At 35.9% G+C, this 19,307-nt stretch overlaps 2 protein-coding genes across 5 annotated transcripts; one reads left to right on the top strand and one right to left on the bottom strand.

The window, feature by feature from the left end:
- The first annotated feature begins 6,732 nt into the window (after positions 1 to 6,732).
- On the top strand, positions 6,733 to 12,051 carry LOC117995998 (uncharacterized). Of its 3 annotated transcripts, none has more exons than XR_011238501.1 (7): positions 6,733 to 7,091; positions 7,270 to 7,450; positions 7,581 to 7,766; positions 8,571 to 8,867; positions 8,975 to 9,087; positions 9,720 to 9,805; positions 11,852 to 12,051. XR_011238501.1 is itself a non-coding variant. In XM_069509201.1 (6 exons), the coding sequence occupies exons 1-6, from the start codon at positions 7,078 to 7,080 to the stop codon at positions 9,736 to 9,738; spliced, it is 810 nt and encodes a 269-aa protein (XP_069365302.1). In that variant the 5' UTR covers positions 6,733 to 7,077; the 3' UTR covers positions 9,739 to 10,508. The 3 variants fall into 3 exon arrangements, 1 of the variants encoding a protein (XP_069365302.1); XR_011238502.1 differs by lacking the exon at positions 11,852 to 12,051 and adding an exon at positions 11,385 to 11,501; XM_069509201.1 differs by lacking the exon at positions 11,852 to 12,051 and having other exon boundaries at positions 9,720 to 10,508.
- LOC117995999 (putative nuclease HARBI1) lies at positions 10,183 to 17,948 on the bottom strand. 2 transcript variants are annotated; one of them, XM_069509200.1, is made up of 8 exons: positions 17,624 to 17,948; positions 16,020 to 16,115; positions 15,289 to 15,399; positions 11,666 to 11,796; positions 11,365 to 11,563; positions 11,137 to 11,281; positions 10,505 to 10,751; positions 10,191 to 10,376 (listed from the first exon to the last, which is right to left on the bottom strand). In XM_069509200.1, exons 1-8 carry the CDS (start codon positions 17,768 to 17,770, stop codon positions 10,232 to 10,234), a joined length of 1,221 nt encoding a protein of 406 aa, XP_069365301.1. In that variant the 5' UTR covers positions 17,771 to 17,948; the 3' UTR covers positions 10,191 to 10,231. The 2 variants fall into 2 exon arrangements, with proteins under 2 accessions (XP_034839902.2, XP_069365301.1); XM_034984011.2 differs by lacking the exons at positions 15,289 to 15,399; positions 16,020 to 16,115; positions 17,624 to 17,948 and adding an exon at positions 12,050 to 12,277 and having other exon boundaries at positions 10,183 to 10,376.
- Between the last annotated feature and the right edge of the window lie 1,359 nt (positions 17,949 to 19,307).

Raw genomic sequence — 19,307 nt, forward strand, 5'->3', positions numbered from 1 at the left:
TCTTGTAGTTCGTATTGCGTATTATCAACTATTTTGCGGTGTAGGTATTACGCGTACCGGAACCCAACCTCAGCTGTCCATGTATTACGTACTGGACATACTCCACTACTTATTTAACATTACTTGTTAAATATTATGTTATTTCGATTTTAATCTGCGACTAACTTTAACAACTTAATTATTCAAATAATTATTTATTATTATCATCTATTTGACATAATATACTTATACTTATTTTACAGACATATCCTTTTACACATTTACAATTTATTTTATTTTATTTTATCGTGATTTATTAATTCATTCGGGTTCTACCGCTATTTTACAACATCTGACATTTTGCAAAACGACTCTTACATTCTTTCATACACCAACACCTGACTGATCACTTCATTTATTTCAACGCTCCTCATACGTGTCTTTACATAGAAGTATGCGAAGCAGCGTTGACTCGTCAGCTCGCCGCCGCAGCTGATGCAAACGTGGCGCCTAGCGCGCGTGCTCCTGCACCCCTGCGCCCCATACCTTACTTCAGTTATTCTGTTTTTTTTCTTTTAATAAAATAATCCTGGATTATTTTATGGCCGGCGGTATGTTCCGTACTTTTGATAGTTTTATTAATTCTAGCACAAAACAGCTGCCTTTTTCCAAATTCTTATAATTTTATTAAAATCAGTCAGGGTTTAAAATGTGGCCACTTCCAAAATGATACGGCTAACCTAAAACGGCAACACTACAGTGCTGTCAACTGTAAGTTGACGTTAACACACATACCGCGAACGCTCCGCGCGAACCGTGACATCAAACACAAGCCTCTAACGGCTATCGCTGAAAAAGCCGAAATTATAGACGCGAAATTCATCAAACTTGGACCAGAGCATCAACCCTGGACCTTAACAGCGCATCTTGGGGGCCCCCATCATCGGAGCGCGTTCCCGGATCCGGTAAGTGACTGCATTATAAACACTGACCGTCCATTAGCTTTTCTTCTAAACAAGTACCATTCATGTAGGTATGTATCATCACCATCAAATTATAATCAAAACAATGAAAAACAAAATGTAGAATTATTTTAAGAATTTGCTATTAATAATTCATGCCAACTGTACACCATATAACATTAAACTTTATTTTAAATCATTTTGGAAAATGTTACTTTTGAAATATTGATTTACTTGTTGCATGGAATCTGAGAGCAATAATAATAAACAATATTTGTCATTGTTTAGTATTTAAAATCATTCATGAACATTGTGTCTATAAAGTTATAAACATAAAACATCAAATAAATTCTACAAGTTAACTTGAAACTATTTTTCAAATCAGGTAAAATTGTTCTTGGAAACATCTCATAAAGATAATAAAATTTTGGAATTATCTAACTTTGGTAAATAAAGTATGTATACACCTACATACAAACAATTATTCTTCCAGTATTGTGGATCAAGTTATAATTCTGGATATTATCTTACACATGGATAATTAGGTTTAGCACAGATAGCCTACTACGCTAGAGTATATGTACTTGGAATTCTCGTTTGAAAGTACTACTGTTCCTATAATTATAATATATCCAAAACATACCTTATACTAATTTTGGTAAGTACTTAGGAGTAAAATACTGATCGTGTCCTCCTGTGGTTGCCTAAAACAAGTATATGTTCACATTTAATTACACTAATAAGGTGACTTGGAAATTTGTGGCGTGTCTTACAAAGAAAATTCCGGTGTGTCCGAATTCAAATATGTAACCGATCATCTCGCTAACTTGCTCGAATCTAGTCAACGATTGAAATGAGTTAAGGTCTATTAACACTCAACAGTAGGTTTCTTCATTAAGTAATTAAATTTCTGTTAAATATCAAAGCAACTCATGTACTAATGATCTTGTATGAAAATTTTCTTAAGTAGTTTAACTCTTTGATTTGACCGTGCAAATAAACTTTTCGTCACAAAACTCGAAACGAATAGCGTATTCACATTATCAAACGATAGAAATATAATGGTCCTCTTACGAAGTACAAAACGAAAGTGCTTACCTGTTTATTTATCTTTATTCCACACTTATTCAGCGTTTTATGGTTTTACTAAAGAACTTGCGTCGTTTAGTTAATAAGTAAAAATAAAAAATGGCCGATATCAGGCACGGAGACGGAGTTGAACTTGAAATAGTGTATTTACGCGGCAAGTTTGAAACCTGATACTTAACCCTTTTATCTTTAAGTACGGATCCCGAAAGTTATCTTAAAATTAGTCTTATAATTAATCCTTTTTATTAAACTAAATAACTTATATATTTAAACGGTTTTCCACATTAATTAGTAAATGTAATAACTAAAAAGATGCTAAAAAGCCTATCGTCACTATACTCTACTGATCGCTACCTATATATTGGTGTACTCTATGACCATAGATCACTATATTAATTACATAGATTAATTAGTAGTCCATGTTCTATGAATAAAGCTTAGCGTACATCAAACATTCTTAGACCTACCTAAGACGCCATTTTCTAAATTTCACGTCCGGTTCAACCAATTGATAGCTCAATCAATCAACTTTCATTTATCTAAAAATTGCATTAAAATGATTTTGCATTCATAATTACCTGTATAAAATATTCCCACCATAATATTATTACGTGACCAATCTCAATTTTAAACGAAAATAGCTCATTTTACTATGAAACAGTTATAACTTGACGATATTAATTTCGTCAGTGAATGATAGATGGCGTTGAGAGTAACAACTTGCAATTTTTCAATAAATTATAATAATTTGGATTCTTAAAATTGGCAAATATTTGATTTGTAATTATCCCAGCATCTCCACCATGTCGCCATCTCCGTAGGGGATGAAGACTGACAGCTGAGTCTTCAGACGGCGATGCAATATTGCCCGTGTTCTATATTAATATTAATGAATCCATTATTGCAATATGTTACTCTCACCTTATATCCTGTAACTTGTGGGTGACCTGTGAGCTATCAGCTGAGGCCACTGTCCTCAACTGTAGATTGTGCTAGGCGTCACCATCTGTAATATTTAATTTCAGCTATGATTCACACTGAATCCGTTAAGTGCCTAAAGTTTATACATGTAGAAAGCACTATTGCTTTGCCTTGTTTACTTTACTGTCATAGGTACAATTGGTCCACTCTAGAGGAGTGGACGAGCGATCTTTATTGCTTTTGTCTCAATGACCGGTGTCCAGACGTCAGTCTGGACCCACCTGTCATGTCACTGACTCCAGGCTTAGTGTGTGAGCCACCACGGCTTTGCTACCTTACAGGTCAAATACCGCCCTCGCGGTACGGGGTTAACCGCACCGCCTGAGGCACCCTAACTGCCGGCAGTTGTCCAAAACGTTTGGTTGGACATGCCCACGCCTGTTGCGGCTGGGAAGTCATGATCCGCTCACACGGCACTGCACTACAGCAGTGCCGTTCCTATGTCTCATTATTATACTTTATAGAAGCTTAGGCAATACTATGTAAACCTGAGACACTTAGCTGATTCACATCTGCTTGGATGTCACTGCCCGTTGACCCAGTCCAGCACGTATCACTCACGTATATTACCACTAACAATGAACTACGATATGAAATTTGAGATATTAGGCGCGTTTGGCGGCCATATTACATACCTACATGTCTAAACTTGAATTCTCTATGCTCAAAGAGAGACCAAAAACTACTCTAGACTAGAATACTCACCATAGAGTATCAGTGTTGCTATGTACAATATTTACATTCGCGGAAGTCGCGACAAAAGTTGCTCGGTAGAGTTGTCAGAGTTCAAAATAAAGCACAAGTCACTTCACTATAACAGAATCACCAAAATCCAACTAACAAAGTCAAGTCGTTGGAAAATATCACATAAACACCTTGATATAATGGAAAACCTCGGAAAAAAGTGGTTGAAAATAAATAATTTTTAATAGACACAGACTACAGACTTGACAATTTGTGACTGTGCCAGTGTTTCCATATGTAAATCAAGAATTACCGTGTAAGGTTAAAAATACGGTGTTTCTTGATTGAATTACGGTGGATGAGCTAAAAGAATATCGTGTAAATTACCGTGTAATTTTTAAAAAGAAAAAAAACGTTACGAATTTGCTTTTTAATTCATTATTAATATTATTCTGAGTCTGACTCTCCTAGCATAGCAATGTCTTTTCATATATTTTTTTTATTGCATTCATCCATCACATTTAAGAATTTTTACATTTCACTTCTTGCTAATTGCTTGAATAAGGACGAAAATAGATTGCCAAGATTAATAATTGATACTTTAACTGTGTGTGCGTGAGTGTGGCGATAGATTAGAAAAATAATAAGATATGATAAGTGGGGCGATAGATTAGAAAAATAATAAGGATTTCCTTGAAATCTGCCACAATCTACCACTTTGTTAAATCGTCAGCTTTTTCTGCCAGAGTTAAAATTTAGGAGCCAAATCTGCCCAAATGGCAGAAATCTGCCACAAACGGTCACACTGCTGACCGGCCACAAAATTTACAAGTAGTGCCACCTGTTGCGCGTGGTTGGCAACAAAACTTACTACTAGTGCCATCTGTCGAGCTAAGTCTGAGTCAATATACCCTGTGCGATTTTGTACTGTGGCTAAAATGTAGGTACTGAGTGAAAAGACCCTGGCAGTGACGCTTACCAAAGACCACAGAGTACCTACATTGAATATAGCTATTCAAAGACCAATAACACAGACCTATAACATATAGGATCTTGCTGACGCCATTTGCAAAATGCAGTTCATATAATATAATGTACTCTGTGAATCTCTACAGTTGTACAACCTAGACTATTATCTCTATGAGTACAACGTAGTATCCTCTATAATCTGTGTACTGTAGTGCACGGTCGTAGATAGAGTAATAAATGTAGAAAGGTAGATACAAGAACGTCTGCTTTCTCATTCACACTAACAAGAGAGCACAGATAAAGTTACTAATGTGATAAACAGAGACGCAGCTAACCTATTTTTTGTCCCTTATCGTGTAACTGGTTTTTTTTCAAGAATACATACAAGGAATGCAACTTTAGTTGCAAACACAGATTAATGTTGCAAAACAAACTTTGAGAATTCGTGGCGTGATTGTATTTCTCATTAGTTATTTACTTGTTTTCATATAAAAACGTTAGTTACGTAAGCGGCAACCAGAAGGATTTTTGAAGGAAACGAAGATAGGCTTTTACTAAATTTATATTCTTAAATCTTTACATTTTAACTTAACCTAACGTCTGCACTCTGCACCAAGGTTAGATGCAGAGTTTTACATGGTGACGACCTAAATCTAATCTAATCTAACCTAACTAAGAGACTGCGTCGAGGTGTGACGACAGACTGCCCCTCTTCACATCTCTCACTTGGTTTAAATACCTTAATGTTAAAATATAGCTAAATCCCAATTCGTTGCGGAGTCACGTATGGCAATGAGGTAGTTTCTTGCTGACGGAGCGCTGGACTTATGACCTAGTGACTTAGCCTTCAAAGATGGTTTGCTGCGTAAGTGATTTGAACTAGGTTATCGTTAGGATATGTAACACGTTTGATACAAATATTGTTGATTGGTTAATACAAATATTGACTACTAAGCAATGGTAATAACTGTCGTGTTATTCATCGTTACGTCGTGCTATCGCTATCTCATACGCGGTTACACAGTACTTCAATCTACCTTTCTATCTACGTGCACAGTGCAGCGTCAAAAGTTTTTGAAACCGCTATGTGTCGACAACTAAACTCGTTTTGTGAAAAGTTTAAAATTTTTGACGAAAGCCAATACGGCTTTCGAAAAGATCGGAGTACGACATTAGCCGTTTATAAATATATTCAAGAAGTATATAACACCCTAAATGACAAAAAATATGCAATAGGGATAATGTTGGACATGTCAAAGGCGTATGACAAAGTCCAATATGACATATTATTGAATAAACTATACGGCATAGGTATACGAGGTACACCACATGAATGGTTTAAATCGTATTTAGAAAACCGCGAACAGTATGTTGACGTTGAAAATTGTGACCAAAAAACAGGACTAGTAAGCTACATCAGATCTGACATGACAACCATGACTAACTCAATACCCCAAGGAAGTGTCCTTGGGTGTATTTTGTTTTTAATTTATATAAACGACTTGCCGAAAACGTTTGACGAATATTGTGTACTAGCTTATGCCCGCGACTTCGTCCGCGTGGAGTAAACAAAATTTAAACTCCTATTTTACACCCTTAGGGTTGATCTTTAACAATGAGATTTTAACATGATATGAGCTAAATAAAATATGGCATTAAAAATGCAACCCCTATAAGGGTGAAAAAGGGATTTGAAGTTTGTATGAAAGTCTGTCAGTTTTGAAGTAAGAAAAATTTTGCCCATAAGTAGAAAATTAAGGGGTTTGAAATTTGTATGAAAGTCTGTCAGTTTTAAAATTTAAATCAAGATATTGAGTATGTAAATATAAGTAGGTATATATTATAGAAAACAGATGACGTAGGCATCCGCTTACAAATAATTTTGGAAAACTAAACCCCTCAGGGGTTAAAACAGTGTCAATTTTCAAACCCCTATTTTAACCCCGCACGGCTAGCATGGGCCGGGAAATTTTCTCCCCGAGGAAAGGATAAAAATCTTATCTCCTCCGATAGTTATTTCCACTCTCCGAGCATGGGCACAGGGTTGGATATAATTATCCCCGGTGATAAGGCGGGGAAAGACTAGTCCCCGGCTAATGTCAAAGTGTTATTATTTTTTATCTGTGCTTTTGATTTTGCGCGTTTTCGTTCTCGTAACCAACTCGTAACTCGTCTGTGGCTGCTTTTTATTTTAAAAGAGCTAGAACCCGGAGCCGTAAAATAGTTTAAAAAACATTCATAGAAGATTTTAATGGTATTGTCATAGATAATACATAATTGTGTCTTGGATGATTGGTATTGTTGCCGTATTGTGTGAATTGTTTTTAATCGAAATTAGCAAAATCATTTACCTAGAATTGAATACAAGTCTCTAGATTAGTATAATATAGTGATTTGTGATACAAGTGAAAAAATGAGTGGAAAGAAGTATGTTCTAGCTATAGGTTATATTGTAAAATAGTTTCTACTTGATTATTATGTGATTATTGTTGAAACAAAACCTATTTTCCCAAGAAACCTCTCAAAATGATACTATTTTTAACGAGTCGTTTTATTCTTTTAATTCTATCGTCAATTATTTCTCATATATTTGTGTTTTATTCAGATCAAGAAGCAATAAAATTCAAATAGGAATGTTGGTCGACTTTATGTCGGCCCACAATCACCTTGCCACTGGTGAGTTTACAGGGCCCTTAGGGGCCAAAAGGGCAAACTCCCAGTGGCAGATTCTAAAAGATCTACTTAAAGAATATGGGTCCGACAGGTCAGTTGACCAGTGGAAACAGGTAAGTGCATAACTTAAACCTACTTACAATTTTGTGTTAAAGTCGTACAGTACACGCAATTGAAATGATAATAATACATTGTACATGTTGTCAGCGACAAAGAAGTGCATAATTTTTGTTTTTTTTGCAGACATGGAAGGACTTGAAAAAAGGGGCACGCACCGAGAATGCTACGGCAACTAGGGGACGTAGTGCCACTGGCAATGTCTCGGTAGTGCCACCTGTGTCCGAGATAAGCACAAAAGTGCTCAATATTATTGGGCACGAGTGCTCCACAGGCATTGGACCAGATGAATCTAATATAGGCCAGACTGGTGTATGTATTAATTTAGTTCTATTAAGTGGGTGTCTTGTGTGCTTTCAAAAAAACCAACTTTCAAAAAACTGGCCAAGTGCGAGTCAGGCTCGCGCAATGAGGGTTCCATACTACAGTCGTATTTTTTCGACATTTTGCACGATAATTCAAAAACAATGATGCATAAAAATAAATAAAAATCTGTTTTAGAATGTACAGGTGAAGACCTTTCATATGATACCCCACTTGATATAGTTATCTCACTTCGAAATTTGAAAATACTAATTATTAGTTCATGACCACAATTTAATTTTTTTTGTGTGATCTAACCCTAAATTCACGGTTTTCAGATTTTTCCCCAAATGTCAGCTATAAGATCTACCTACCTGCCAAATTTCATGATTCTAGGTCAACGGGAAGTACCCTGTAGGTTTCTTGACAGACAGACAGACAACAAAGTGATCCTATAAGGGTTCCGTTTTTCCTTTTGAGGTACGGAACCCTAAAAATTGAGAATTGCAGTCCTAAATTGTGGTGATTTAAAAACCATAAACCTACTAAGTCGGCTAGAAAAATGAACAACTAAACCGACGTGATGCCGCTTGCTTCCAAATCCTACTAACATTCCTATTTACACTGGGCTTTGAAATCTGTATGTTACTTGCTAGCGGGACAGGAGTGGAGAAGGCGGGTAGAGACAGAGCCGTGAGGGGTGCAATGGATTGACGTGATTGTTTTGCATGGATATAATTAACTTAATTCACTATCAAACTAACCTAATTTCTTTATAAGCATGTCAAGCTAAAGTTTTTAATCTTATCGCAGGAAATCTTTGAAGTGTCGGTGGTGGACGATGAAACTGCTTCTTTTATCATTCCATTTCCACTCCCTTCACCCACCTCATTTGCAGATGAAGACCTGGAGAACATTCCACCAGCCCCTTCCACTCCTACCACCAGCCGTCCAGCCCCTACCACCAGCCATCCAACCCCTTCGACCAGCCATCAAACCCCTTCTACCAGCCATCCAACCCCTTCTACCAGCCATCCAACAGCCAAAAATAAAGAGCGTCCATATGAATCTTTTAACCGCCTTCAGCATGAAAATAATGCTATTTTACAAGTAACAATTATTTTTGATATCCTTTTACTAATTGCATGTCCATGTGTTGGGTACACACATGGATACCCTTCTCAAATATTGTTCTTGTAACGTCACACATTTTTCAGGGTATAGATGAAAAGTTGGCTGCTCAAAACAATCTTTTGCTTGAGCAGAACCAACTGCTTCGAGCAAAGAATACCATTTTGACGCAGGAAAATAAGCTTAAAAGGTTGAAAAGGTAATCATCTATCTTCTAAATATATAAAAGGAAAAGGTGACTGACTAACTGACCTATCAACGCACAGCTCAAACTACTGGACGAATCGGGCTGAAATTTGGCATGCAGATAGCTATTATGACGTAGGCATCAGCTAAGAAGGGTTTTCTGGGAAAATTCAACCCCCAAGGGGGTGAAATAGGGGTTTGAAATTTGTGTAGTCCATGCGGACAAAGTCGCGAGCATAAGCTAGTAGAAATATAATATTAATTTAAATCCATACTAATATTATATATGAGAAAGTGTGTCTATTTATCTGTGCTTGCTTATAATGGCCCATCTGTTTAACCAATTTTGACGAAATTTTGCATCTTGTGGAAGGACATAAGCTATTTTTTATCGGAAAATCAAATAGTTCCAAACTTAAATCCATATGGACGAAGTCGTGGGCATCATCTAGTTTTATATATTTATTAGTCCCTTTTTTTGACGGGAAACTGTTTGCTGGTTTGATCCATAGAAAATGTCCGACTTCTTTCTTCACTTGTTATATTTTCTAGTCTGTCTGTTGGTTGCTAGGGCATAGCCTGAGACCCCTTTAAAATATCAACTGTACTGTGTATGTGTCAATTAATGCCTACTTTGCTTTTCAGATTTTCTCGAAGATTTTAAAGCAGATTCGATTGCGATTCTTTGTATCGGATCAAATGGAAGGAGTTGGTACTGCTCCGGCCCAAAGGTAAGAGCAGTACTCCATATGAGACCTCAGACTTGAACATTATTGTAAAAACTGTTTTTTGTATGAGGGCCTATGAATATTATACGAGTATGTATAACAGCTGAGGTTTTGTAAAAAGTTGTTAGGTATAGGATTCTCATCTATTTTGTTTCAATAAATAATTTTATTATAATGGTGCTAATTCGGTTGTTCACAAATAAAAAAATATGTATATTTTTTGGATATGTACTCTAAAAATAGTTACATCCTTTTCTACATGAAACATTGTGAAAAGGATAGCACTACTTTTTATTATTTGGTGCTATATTGGCAATAGAAATACACATTCTGTAAAAATGTCAACTGTCTGCCTATGGTATTTGATTACCTATAAGGATGGGTTTGCACAAGGTGGTTTTAGGTAATAGGTACTTAAAGAAATATATTTTAATTGAAATGTGTGTTTATTAGTCCCTCCCTTTTTTGGCGGGCAACTGTTAAAAGACTGGTCCGATCAATATATGTGGGATGTCTCTCTTCACTTGTAATATCCTGCCTGTCAAGCCCGTCCGTTAGTTGCTCCATTGGAATTCTGAAATATACAATGTATATTAATGTTAATCAAAAGCACCTTTCCAATAATAATAATAATAATAAATTATGAGTGTGAGGATATACTGAAATATTATAAAGCAAGTATAATACATTTACAAAACACACCTATAATGGACCATTATATTGTAAAGTGTTGCACAAGCATATATTAGTTGTGACGCTTTCTCTGGGCTGTAATGTAGCACTCTGTCAATGCCCAAGCTACGAAACGTGCCTTTAAGGTACCCATTTGTCCTCTCCACACAGTTTCTCACTTGGCAATGCCAATTGGTGTACTTTTCGGCAGAACTACTTGGTACAGCTTCCAAATCTGGCGTCATCATCCAAGGCTCTAGTGCATAGCCCGAGTCCCCTGTAAAATATTAATATTAAGCTAGTATAAAAATAAGATCTAGGTGTGTAACTTTTTTTATTTTAATTTAAGAATGATGATACTCTTCCCTATTTTGATCAAATAAATGTTTTTTATTATAATCAGACATTGTGTTATTTTGTATTCCTAATAATATGATATAGACTGGCCTATTAGATATTAACTACTTTTGATAGAGAATTAACATCTTTCTTGCAAAAAGTTGAAAGAATGGACATTTTTTTAAAGAAGATAGTATTATAAGTAATCTCTTTTGGCCGGCTGTTATACCTAGATTTAAATTTAAATAATAATAATGTATTTACGCTGTTGATTACTTTCAAATAAACAAAATAAATAAAAATAAAATAAATAAGTAAGATACCTAAAAGATAGTATTGTCCAATTCTACTATCATAGAGACGTTTCATTTCCTGTTTCACTTTAGAATTGTTAAATATGAATTGGTCATGAACGCGTCCAGGGTATCGGGCATTTATATTAATAATGCGGCAATCAACATCCACAACCTGTAACAACATAATATCTTAATCATTAGCTTATTTGATTGTTTAGGTTTGTGATAAATTAGATCTACATAGATTGTCCTTACCAGTTGAACATTTATTGTAGATCTCCCTTTCCTGTTCTTGTACTGTACCCCTGTTGGGAATGGTGGAGGAAATATGTCGACATGGGTGCAGTCAATAGCCCCGAGAATATCAGGAAAACCATGCTTCACTAGGAACCCTCTAGCCACGTTTTGCCTTGCTGACTCTGTCCCCGGGAATGTTATCCATTTTGGCATTAAGCTGAAAATTAAATGAAGCAGTAAATAGAGTGTAGTATTGAATATCTGTTTTTTTTACACAAGAGGCTAATAATTTTATTATTAAAGTAATCTTGTGGCTCACACTGTGACGATAGCCTGAGTAACTTGGGTCAGGTATTTGCTGACTGTTGTTTGTGCAACAGTCATCACATGGTCTTGGCCTGTACCCCTCTGGTAACTACCATCTCCCAAGAGTCTTATAGTTGTAAGGATCTAGAAAAAAAGAGAATAATGTATTTATTATACCTACCTAAGTAATAATTTGTAGGGAGTCAAGAAAGCGCCCCGGGAAAGAGCCACCGAGCAAGTACCTACCTACCTACCTACCGAACGGGCGCCCCCCCCGTTTTGGTTCATATAACCGCGAGCTTGGTGGGGCCATGGGAGGTGGTGGGTTGTATACATATGTAAGAAGCTAAATGAAGTGTTTGCACTAGGTTGTTTTAGGTAGGTAATAGGTACTTACTTTTATGTACACAGGTAATCCATCCACAGAATTAAGAGGCCTTAATGTTTCATTCAGCTCCTCGCACAAGTACTGCACACAATTTTTATCCATCCGAAACAAGTGTTGGAACTCGGCATCGGGAAGTTCAAACGGATTACTAGCGTCACGAATTGATCGCCGGTGTAATTTCCGTTCCAATTTTTCCATTTCCAATGAATAAACAAAGCCCCAGAAAGCGCGAGACATGTTTTGGATTTTAAAATAAAATTTGGTGAAAATTAAACCCACCTCCGATGTCGAAGATAAAATTATCCCTCTCAAATGTCAAAAAAGGACAGTTTATCTTCTTTTATTTGGCCCCATGCTATAGACGGTGGATAAATAGTCCCCCGAGTCCCCGTGAAATGTCAAACGGGGATAAACTTCTCCTCTCCCCTGTTGCCGTGCTCTGAGGGGTGGAGAAGTTAATGTTATCTCCTGTGCAGTGGATAAAATCGGGGGATATAATTTTTATCTTCGGCCCATGCTAGCCGTGCAGGAGGGGTTTAGTTTTCCAAAATCCTTTCTAAGCGGATGCCTACGTCATCTGTCTTCTATAATATATACTTACATTTATATACTCGATATCTTGATTCAAATTTTAAAACTGACAGACTTTCATACAAATTTTTAACCCCTTAATTTTCTACTTAAGGGCAAAATTTTTCAAAAACCATGATACACGTTTTCTATGTTTATAACAATTTGTATAAATACAAAATTTCTTGATTCTTACTTCAAAACTAACTGACTTGCATACAAACTTCAAACCCCTATTTCACCCCTTTAGGGGTTGAATTTTCAAAAATCCTTTCTTAGCGGATGCCTACGTCATAATAGCTATCTGCATGCCAAATTTCAGCCCGATCCGTCCAGTAGTTTGAGCTGTGCGTTGATAGATCAGTCAGTCAGTCAGTCAGTCAGTCAGTCAGTCAGTCAGTCACCTTTTCCTTTTATATATATAGATATCTTGATTCAAATTTTAAAACTGACAGACTTTCATACAAATTTCAAACCCCTTAATTTTCTACTTAGGGGCTAAATTTTTCAAAAACCATGATACACGTTTTCTATGTTTATAACAATTTGTGTAAATACAAAATTTCACGATTCTTACTTCAAAACTAACTGACTTGCATACAAACTTCAAACCCCTTTTTCACCCCCTTAGGGGTTGAATTTTCAAAAATACTTTCTTAGCGGATGTCTACGTCATAATAGCTATCTGCATGCCAAATTTCAGCCCGATCCGTCCAGTAGTTTGAGCTGTGCGTTGATAGATCAGTCAGTCAGTCAGTCAGTCACCTTTTCCTTTTATATATATAGATTATTTGCGGATGACATCTCTTTATTATTTCCTTTATCAAAAAATTATAATTTTAATGAAAAAATTAGGTACTAGACTATTAAATGACATTACTGACTGGATGAATGACCATAAATTAGAAATAAATTATAATAAAACAAAAATAATCCAATTTCGACCGTACCAAAAGGAATCATTAAATATTAAATATACTTTGTATGTACCTACTGACAGACTAACATTTTTAGGCATTGAAATTGACAGCAATTTAAATTGGAAGAGCCATATCGAAAAAACAAAAGCAAAGCTAGCTAAATTTATATATGGACTCAGAGAACTAAAAAGAACTACCAACTTAAAAACTGCACTAGCCGCGTATTACGCTTATGGCTACGCATTTTTGAGATACGGTGTTATTCTCTGGGGAAACAGCACAAATGCCCATGATCTGTTTATACTACAAAAAAAGTGCATACGCATACTAGTCAATATAAAAACTACAGACTCATGTCTACCTCATTTCAAAAAATTAAAAATTCTTACCCTACCTTCCATATATATCCTCGAAATATGCAAATTTGTAAAAAGAAATATACACTTATACACAAAAAAAAGTAATCAAATCCCGTCGATTTCCCGAAAGACATGCAAATAAATTAAACCTTCCGCAATCAAAATTAGTACTGCATACCTCGAGTCCCTACGTAATGTCTATAAAGATAAATAATAATTTACCAGACAAAATTCGTAACACAAACAATGAAAATAAATTCAACAGAATATTAAAAAACTTTTTATTAGAAAAGGGCTACTATGCCGTAAATGATTTCCTAAACGACGAACAAAAAATAAATAATAATATCGGTCTCCCTAACTAAGGTCTAAGGACCAAATTGCGACACCCAAACTGGGTATCCATAATACTTTGTACATACTTAATATGATGTAGTTTATGGAAATGCAATAAATGAAAATTGAAATTGAGTGTACGGCTGTAGAGTAGTGTAGTGTATTCAGCGTTGCCACGTCTACGTCTTTTTACGTAGATCTACTAACTTTTGGCCTTTCTGCAAACCTACGAACTTCAGTCCCAGAATCTACGTATTTTTTTATCAAATTGTACAAAGTAATCGAATACTTAGCCTTTTGAGGCTGAATGGGCATAATTTGAATTTCCTTTTCATTCATGAAAAAGGTTATTAAATAAAGTTCCCTTTTTATACAGTTACAACAATATACATGTGACTGTGTAAAATGGAACGTTCGCTTTGCAGAAATTGTCACTAGTGTTACTGTCAGAAATAAGTGCGACAAGATGGCGACAAGACTCTTTTGGCGCTTGGCGAAAATAAAGCCGCCATCTTTTGAAATATCACGGCGTGACCTTAAATGCAGTGTTGCTAAGTAAAAAATTTTTAAATTCACTGTTTTTGTTAAATATTAGAGCCATTCCATTTAAATAACATCATGATATATCCTAACCCTCTAACAAATAAACCTGGAATAGCGGTGGAATAGTTATACTCTGTTTTGTCTTTTGCCTTCAAATGTCAAATTACTGATGACAGAAGAAAGACAAAACAGAGTATAACTATTCCACCGCTATTCCAGGTTTATTTGTTAGAGGGTAATAATATATTGTACAGCATAAATGTGTCTGCATCTTATAGCTATATTTAGCACCAGGTAACTAAATATAGCTAGTCCATGGCCTATAAATGGTTTTTATTATTCTTTCTCTATTTGGAAACAGGGACGGCTTTCTCAATTTCTTATTCAGTTAAAATTAAATAAAACTTACTCGACTTTCGACATTGACGACGACACTAACGACAACAATTTGTCCGGTTAATCGAGTTTCCACTGTAAACAAAATGGCGGATACTAAGAAATAAGTTAAATATTCACCCACCATTCCTTCGTCTCTCACTTTGACCCATATGTCAAAAAGGTTTGCTGTGAATTCGTCAACTTGTAAGGCATTCTCGAGAGTGCGTGTCAAAAATTCGTCATCATGTGCAACCTAGAAATTAAAGAAAGGGGTTATTCGCACCGGCGGTTCCTCTGGTGCTGCAAATGTTCATGCGCGGCAGTAATGACTTAACATCACTATTAAAAAAAAAAAAAAAGAACCGAATGACAAGTGTTTCCACTAGATTTCAACATAAGGTATTCATTGACACTGGGTTTATAAAAACGTAAATCCATACGGATGAAGTCACAGGCATCAGCTAGTTTACATAATAATAATGATAAATAATAATAATAATAATATAAAAGGAAAAGCTGACTGACTGACTGATCTATTAATGCACAGCTCAAACTACCAGACAGATCGGGCAGAAATTTTGCAAGCATGCTAAATTAGCATCTGCTAAGAAAGGATTTTAGAAATCAACCCCTAAAGAGGTAAAATAGGGGTTTGAAATTTATGTAGTATAAGTCCCACAAATTGCCATTGCACCTTGTCTCATTCATCGAAATGACGTCATTTTGACGTCAGCCGAAATAAAAATATACCATCAGCTTGAAACTTCAGTCTAGTGCTGACGTCACTAAAATGGCGGCCACGCGCATTAGAAATTTGCGGGACTTATGCACGTGGACGAAGTCGCGAGCATGAACTAGTTATCTATATTTTACCTTGTGCATAAGTTCATTCAATACAGGCTGTAATTCCACTGATTTGGTGAACTCGGTGTGTGGGAACGGAGACGGAATCAAAACAAACGGTGCAATCTGAAACAATGTTTACTTTTACACTTTAGATACATTTTAGCTTCAATATACCTACTAACCTAAATATATAAAAGGAAAAGGTGACTGACTAACTGACTGACTGACTGAATTATTATTATTTATTTATTTATTATTTAATTACAACAGCCATAAAGCCCAATTACACTAATTAAACTATGAGTACTAACTAACATAAATATACTTACAAAAAATTGTTAGAATTACAATTAATAATAAAGTCATGTCAAAAAGCAAAATTATAAATTTTCACAAAAGTGCAAGATCTGCCCCATGAGGTCAGCCCATTTGTCAGCAAATATGTCACAGCGAGGGGACTCCTTCAGCAGCGCGTTGAGCGCAGCCAAAGTGCGACCTGGATAGCGCTACCGTACGACCAAACGGACTTAAGAAAAGGCGGAGGTAGCTGTAATTAGGGGGTGCATAAACACAGCAGAGCTTGACTGACTGATCTATCAATCCACAGTTTAAACTACTGGACGGATCGGGCTGAAATTTGGTATGCAGATAGCTATTATGAAGTAGGCATCCGCTAAGAAAGGATTTTAGAAAATTCAACCCCAATGAGGGTGAAATAGGGGCTTGAAATTTGTGTAGGCCACGCAGACGAAGTCGCGAGCATAAGCTAGTAGGTAATAGGATACTTTTGACTGATCCTTATCAATTTGTGATATGGAACTTATTTTAAAACTCAACTGTGATGACAAAAGTGATGAACATCGATCTTTAGAAGGAGATAGCAGATTTGTAGAGCACTGTCTGTCTTGTTAAGACTGACAAAGCGTCATATGGATATGAGTGACAGACACAACACTCTACAAAGATGAAAATATGTCATTCTAAAGGCTGATGTTCATCACTTTAGGCAGCGTACTGTAGAATATATTTTCTTAACTCACTTCTAGTGGCAGGATATGACCATTTGTGAACATCTAGAAACTTTCATCATAAAATGTAAATAAACTTCAATGACTATAAAATCAGTCAAGTGCGAGTCGGACTCGCACACAAAGGGTTCCATATCATCGTACAGGAAATAACAGTTTTTAATTTTCATGATGGTTATTTTGAAATTCTTATTAAGTAATACTTAGCTGATGCACGCGAATTCATTCGCGTGGCATTAGGTTTTTTTAAAGTCCCGTGTGAACTCTTTTATTTTCCGGGATATACAGTAGCCTATGTCACTCTCCAGGTCTTTATCTATACCCATGCAAAAAACCATGTCTATCTGTTGCACCGTTGCAACGTGATTGAAGGACAAACCAATAAACCAGCACACTTTCACATTTATAATAAGGGTACTGATTTGTTGTTATAGCGGCAATAGAAATACTCATTCGATGAAAATTTCAGCTCCCTACCGATTATGGTTCACGAGATACAGCCCAGCCCGCTGACAAACAGACGGACGGACGGACGGACGGCGGAGACATAGTAATAGTACGGGTACGGAACCCCATAAACTGATTTGATTAAGTACAACTAACCTGAATGGAATCTTTCGTGAAGTTTTTCTTATCCCTCATACCAACGCCGTGCATCAAAGCCCAGTCCTTGGCTTTCTCTATGACTGTAACAAGTAACTTGTGCTCCATGGGCAAAGGTATGCTGGATGCGAGACGAGCTTGAGTCATTTTTCTAACTTTATGTCCAACTCCAAGCACGCGCCGACAAAAGTATTTTCGAGGGAAACGAAACGAAAATACCTTGCCACTTTTTGTTTATATAGCTGATTTGTTAATTTTGCTATTGCTTTTTACTGACAAATTGAGAAATTTTTAGAAATCGGCAATTTTATTCGCGTTTTGAAATCAATTTTAGCACCTGAAACTGAAATTTTTAATGAATATCTATGATTTGACACTGACAGACAATGCAGACAATGACAATACACTCAGTGTTGCCAACTCGGATTTTGAAAAAGGCGTAGACCACATTAGAAAAAGACGTAGATTTAGTAAAAATTTCGGATGAAAAGTTCGTAGATCTACGTACTTTTTTTCTGGGTAAAATGAAGAGAGTAAGGTAGTGTTTTGTTATACAATTTATTCATTTTCATCAATTTCAGCCTCACGCAAATGAAACTCATAATATCAATAATGATAAATAAATGAATAGTCTTCTTCCCAGCTATCACCAACCATTCGTATCGTGTCTCTTCAATTCCACACGACATTGGCGAAGTAAATTGCGCCCGTTTGGTGCAGCCGCGCGCCATTAAAAAAAAAAAAATGAAACTCATACATATTTGTTAAAAAATTCTTGCAAAGGTCGCTGTTTTTTTATATTTAATTTTTGTAAAAAGTAGGCCAGTTAGTGTTTCATTGAAAAGTCTGTTTCTTAAGTTTGTTTTCATTAAGTTGTTAGTCCGTTTGAATTTGAACTTTGAATCGAAATGCATAGTATCTCTATGATAGTACGACATAGTGCATACAAGGCTCTTTTGGCACTTGAATGACATTGACAGGGGGGTGTAGTTGTAAAACAAAGGCTGCCAGCAAATAAAATCTCCTCAATTTTACGGAATATATTGAAAATGTCAATGTCGAAAGTCGAGTAAGTTTTATTTAATTTTAACTGAATAAGAAATTGAGAAAGCCGTCCCTGTTTCCAAATAGAGAAAGAATAATAAAAACCATTTATAGGCCATGGACTAGCTATATTTAGTTACCTGGTGCTAAATATAGCTATAAGATGCAGACACATTTATGCTGTACAATATATTATTACCCTCTAACAAATAAACCTGGAATAGCGGTGGAATAGTTATACTCTGTTTTGTCTTTGCCTTCAATGTCATCAGTACTGATGACATTGAAGGCAAAGACAAAACAGAGTATAACTATTCCACCGCTATTCCAGGTTTATTTGTTAGAGGGTAATAATATATTGTACAGCATAAATGTGTCTGCATCTTATAGCTATATTTAGCACCAGGTAACTAAATATAGCTAGTCCATGGCCTATAAATGGTTTTTATTATTCTTTCTCTATTTGGAAACAGGGACGGCTTTCTCAATTTCTTATTCAGTTAAAATTAAATAAAACTTACTCGACTTTCGACATTGACATTTTCAATATATTCCGTAAAATTGAGGAGATTTTATTTGCTGGCAGCCTTTGTTTTACAACTACACCCCCCTGTCAATGTCATTCAAGTGCCAAAAGAGC

Source organism: Maniola hyperantus, unplaced genomic scaffold, assembly GCF_902806685.2.
Source record: "Maniola hyperantus unplaced genomic scaffold, iAphHyp1.2, whole genome shotgun sequence".
Classification (NCBI taxonomy): Eukaryota; Metazoa; Arthropoda; class Insecta; order Lepidoptera; family Nymphalidae; genus Maniola; species Maniola hyperantus.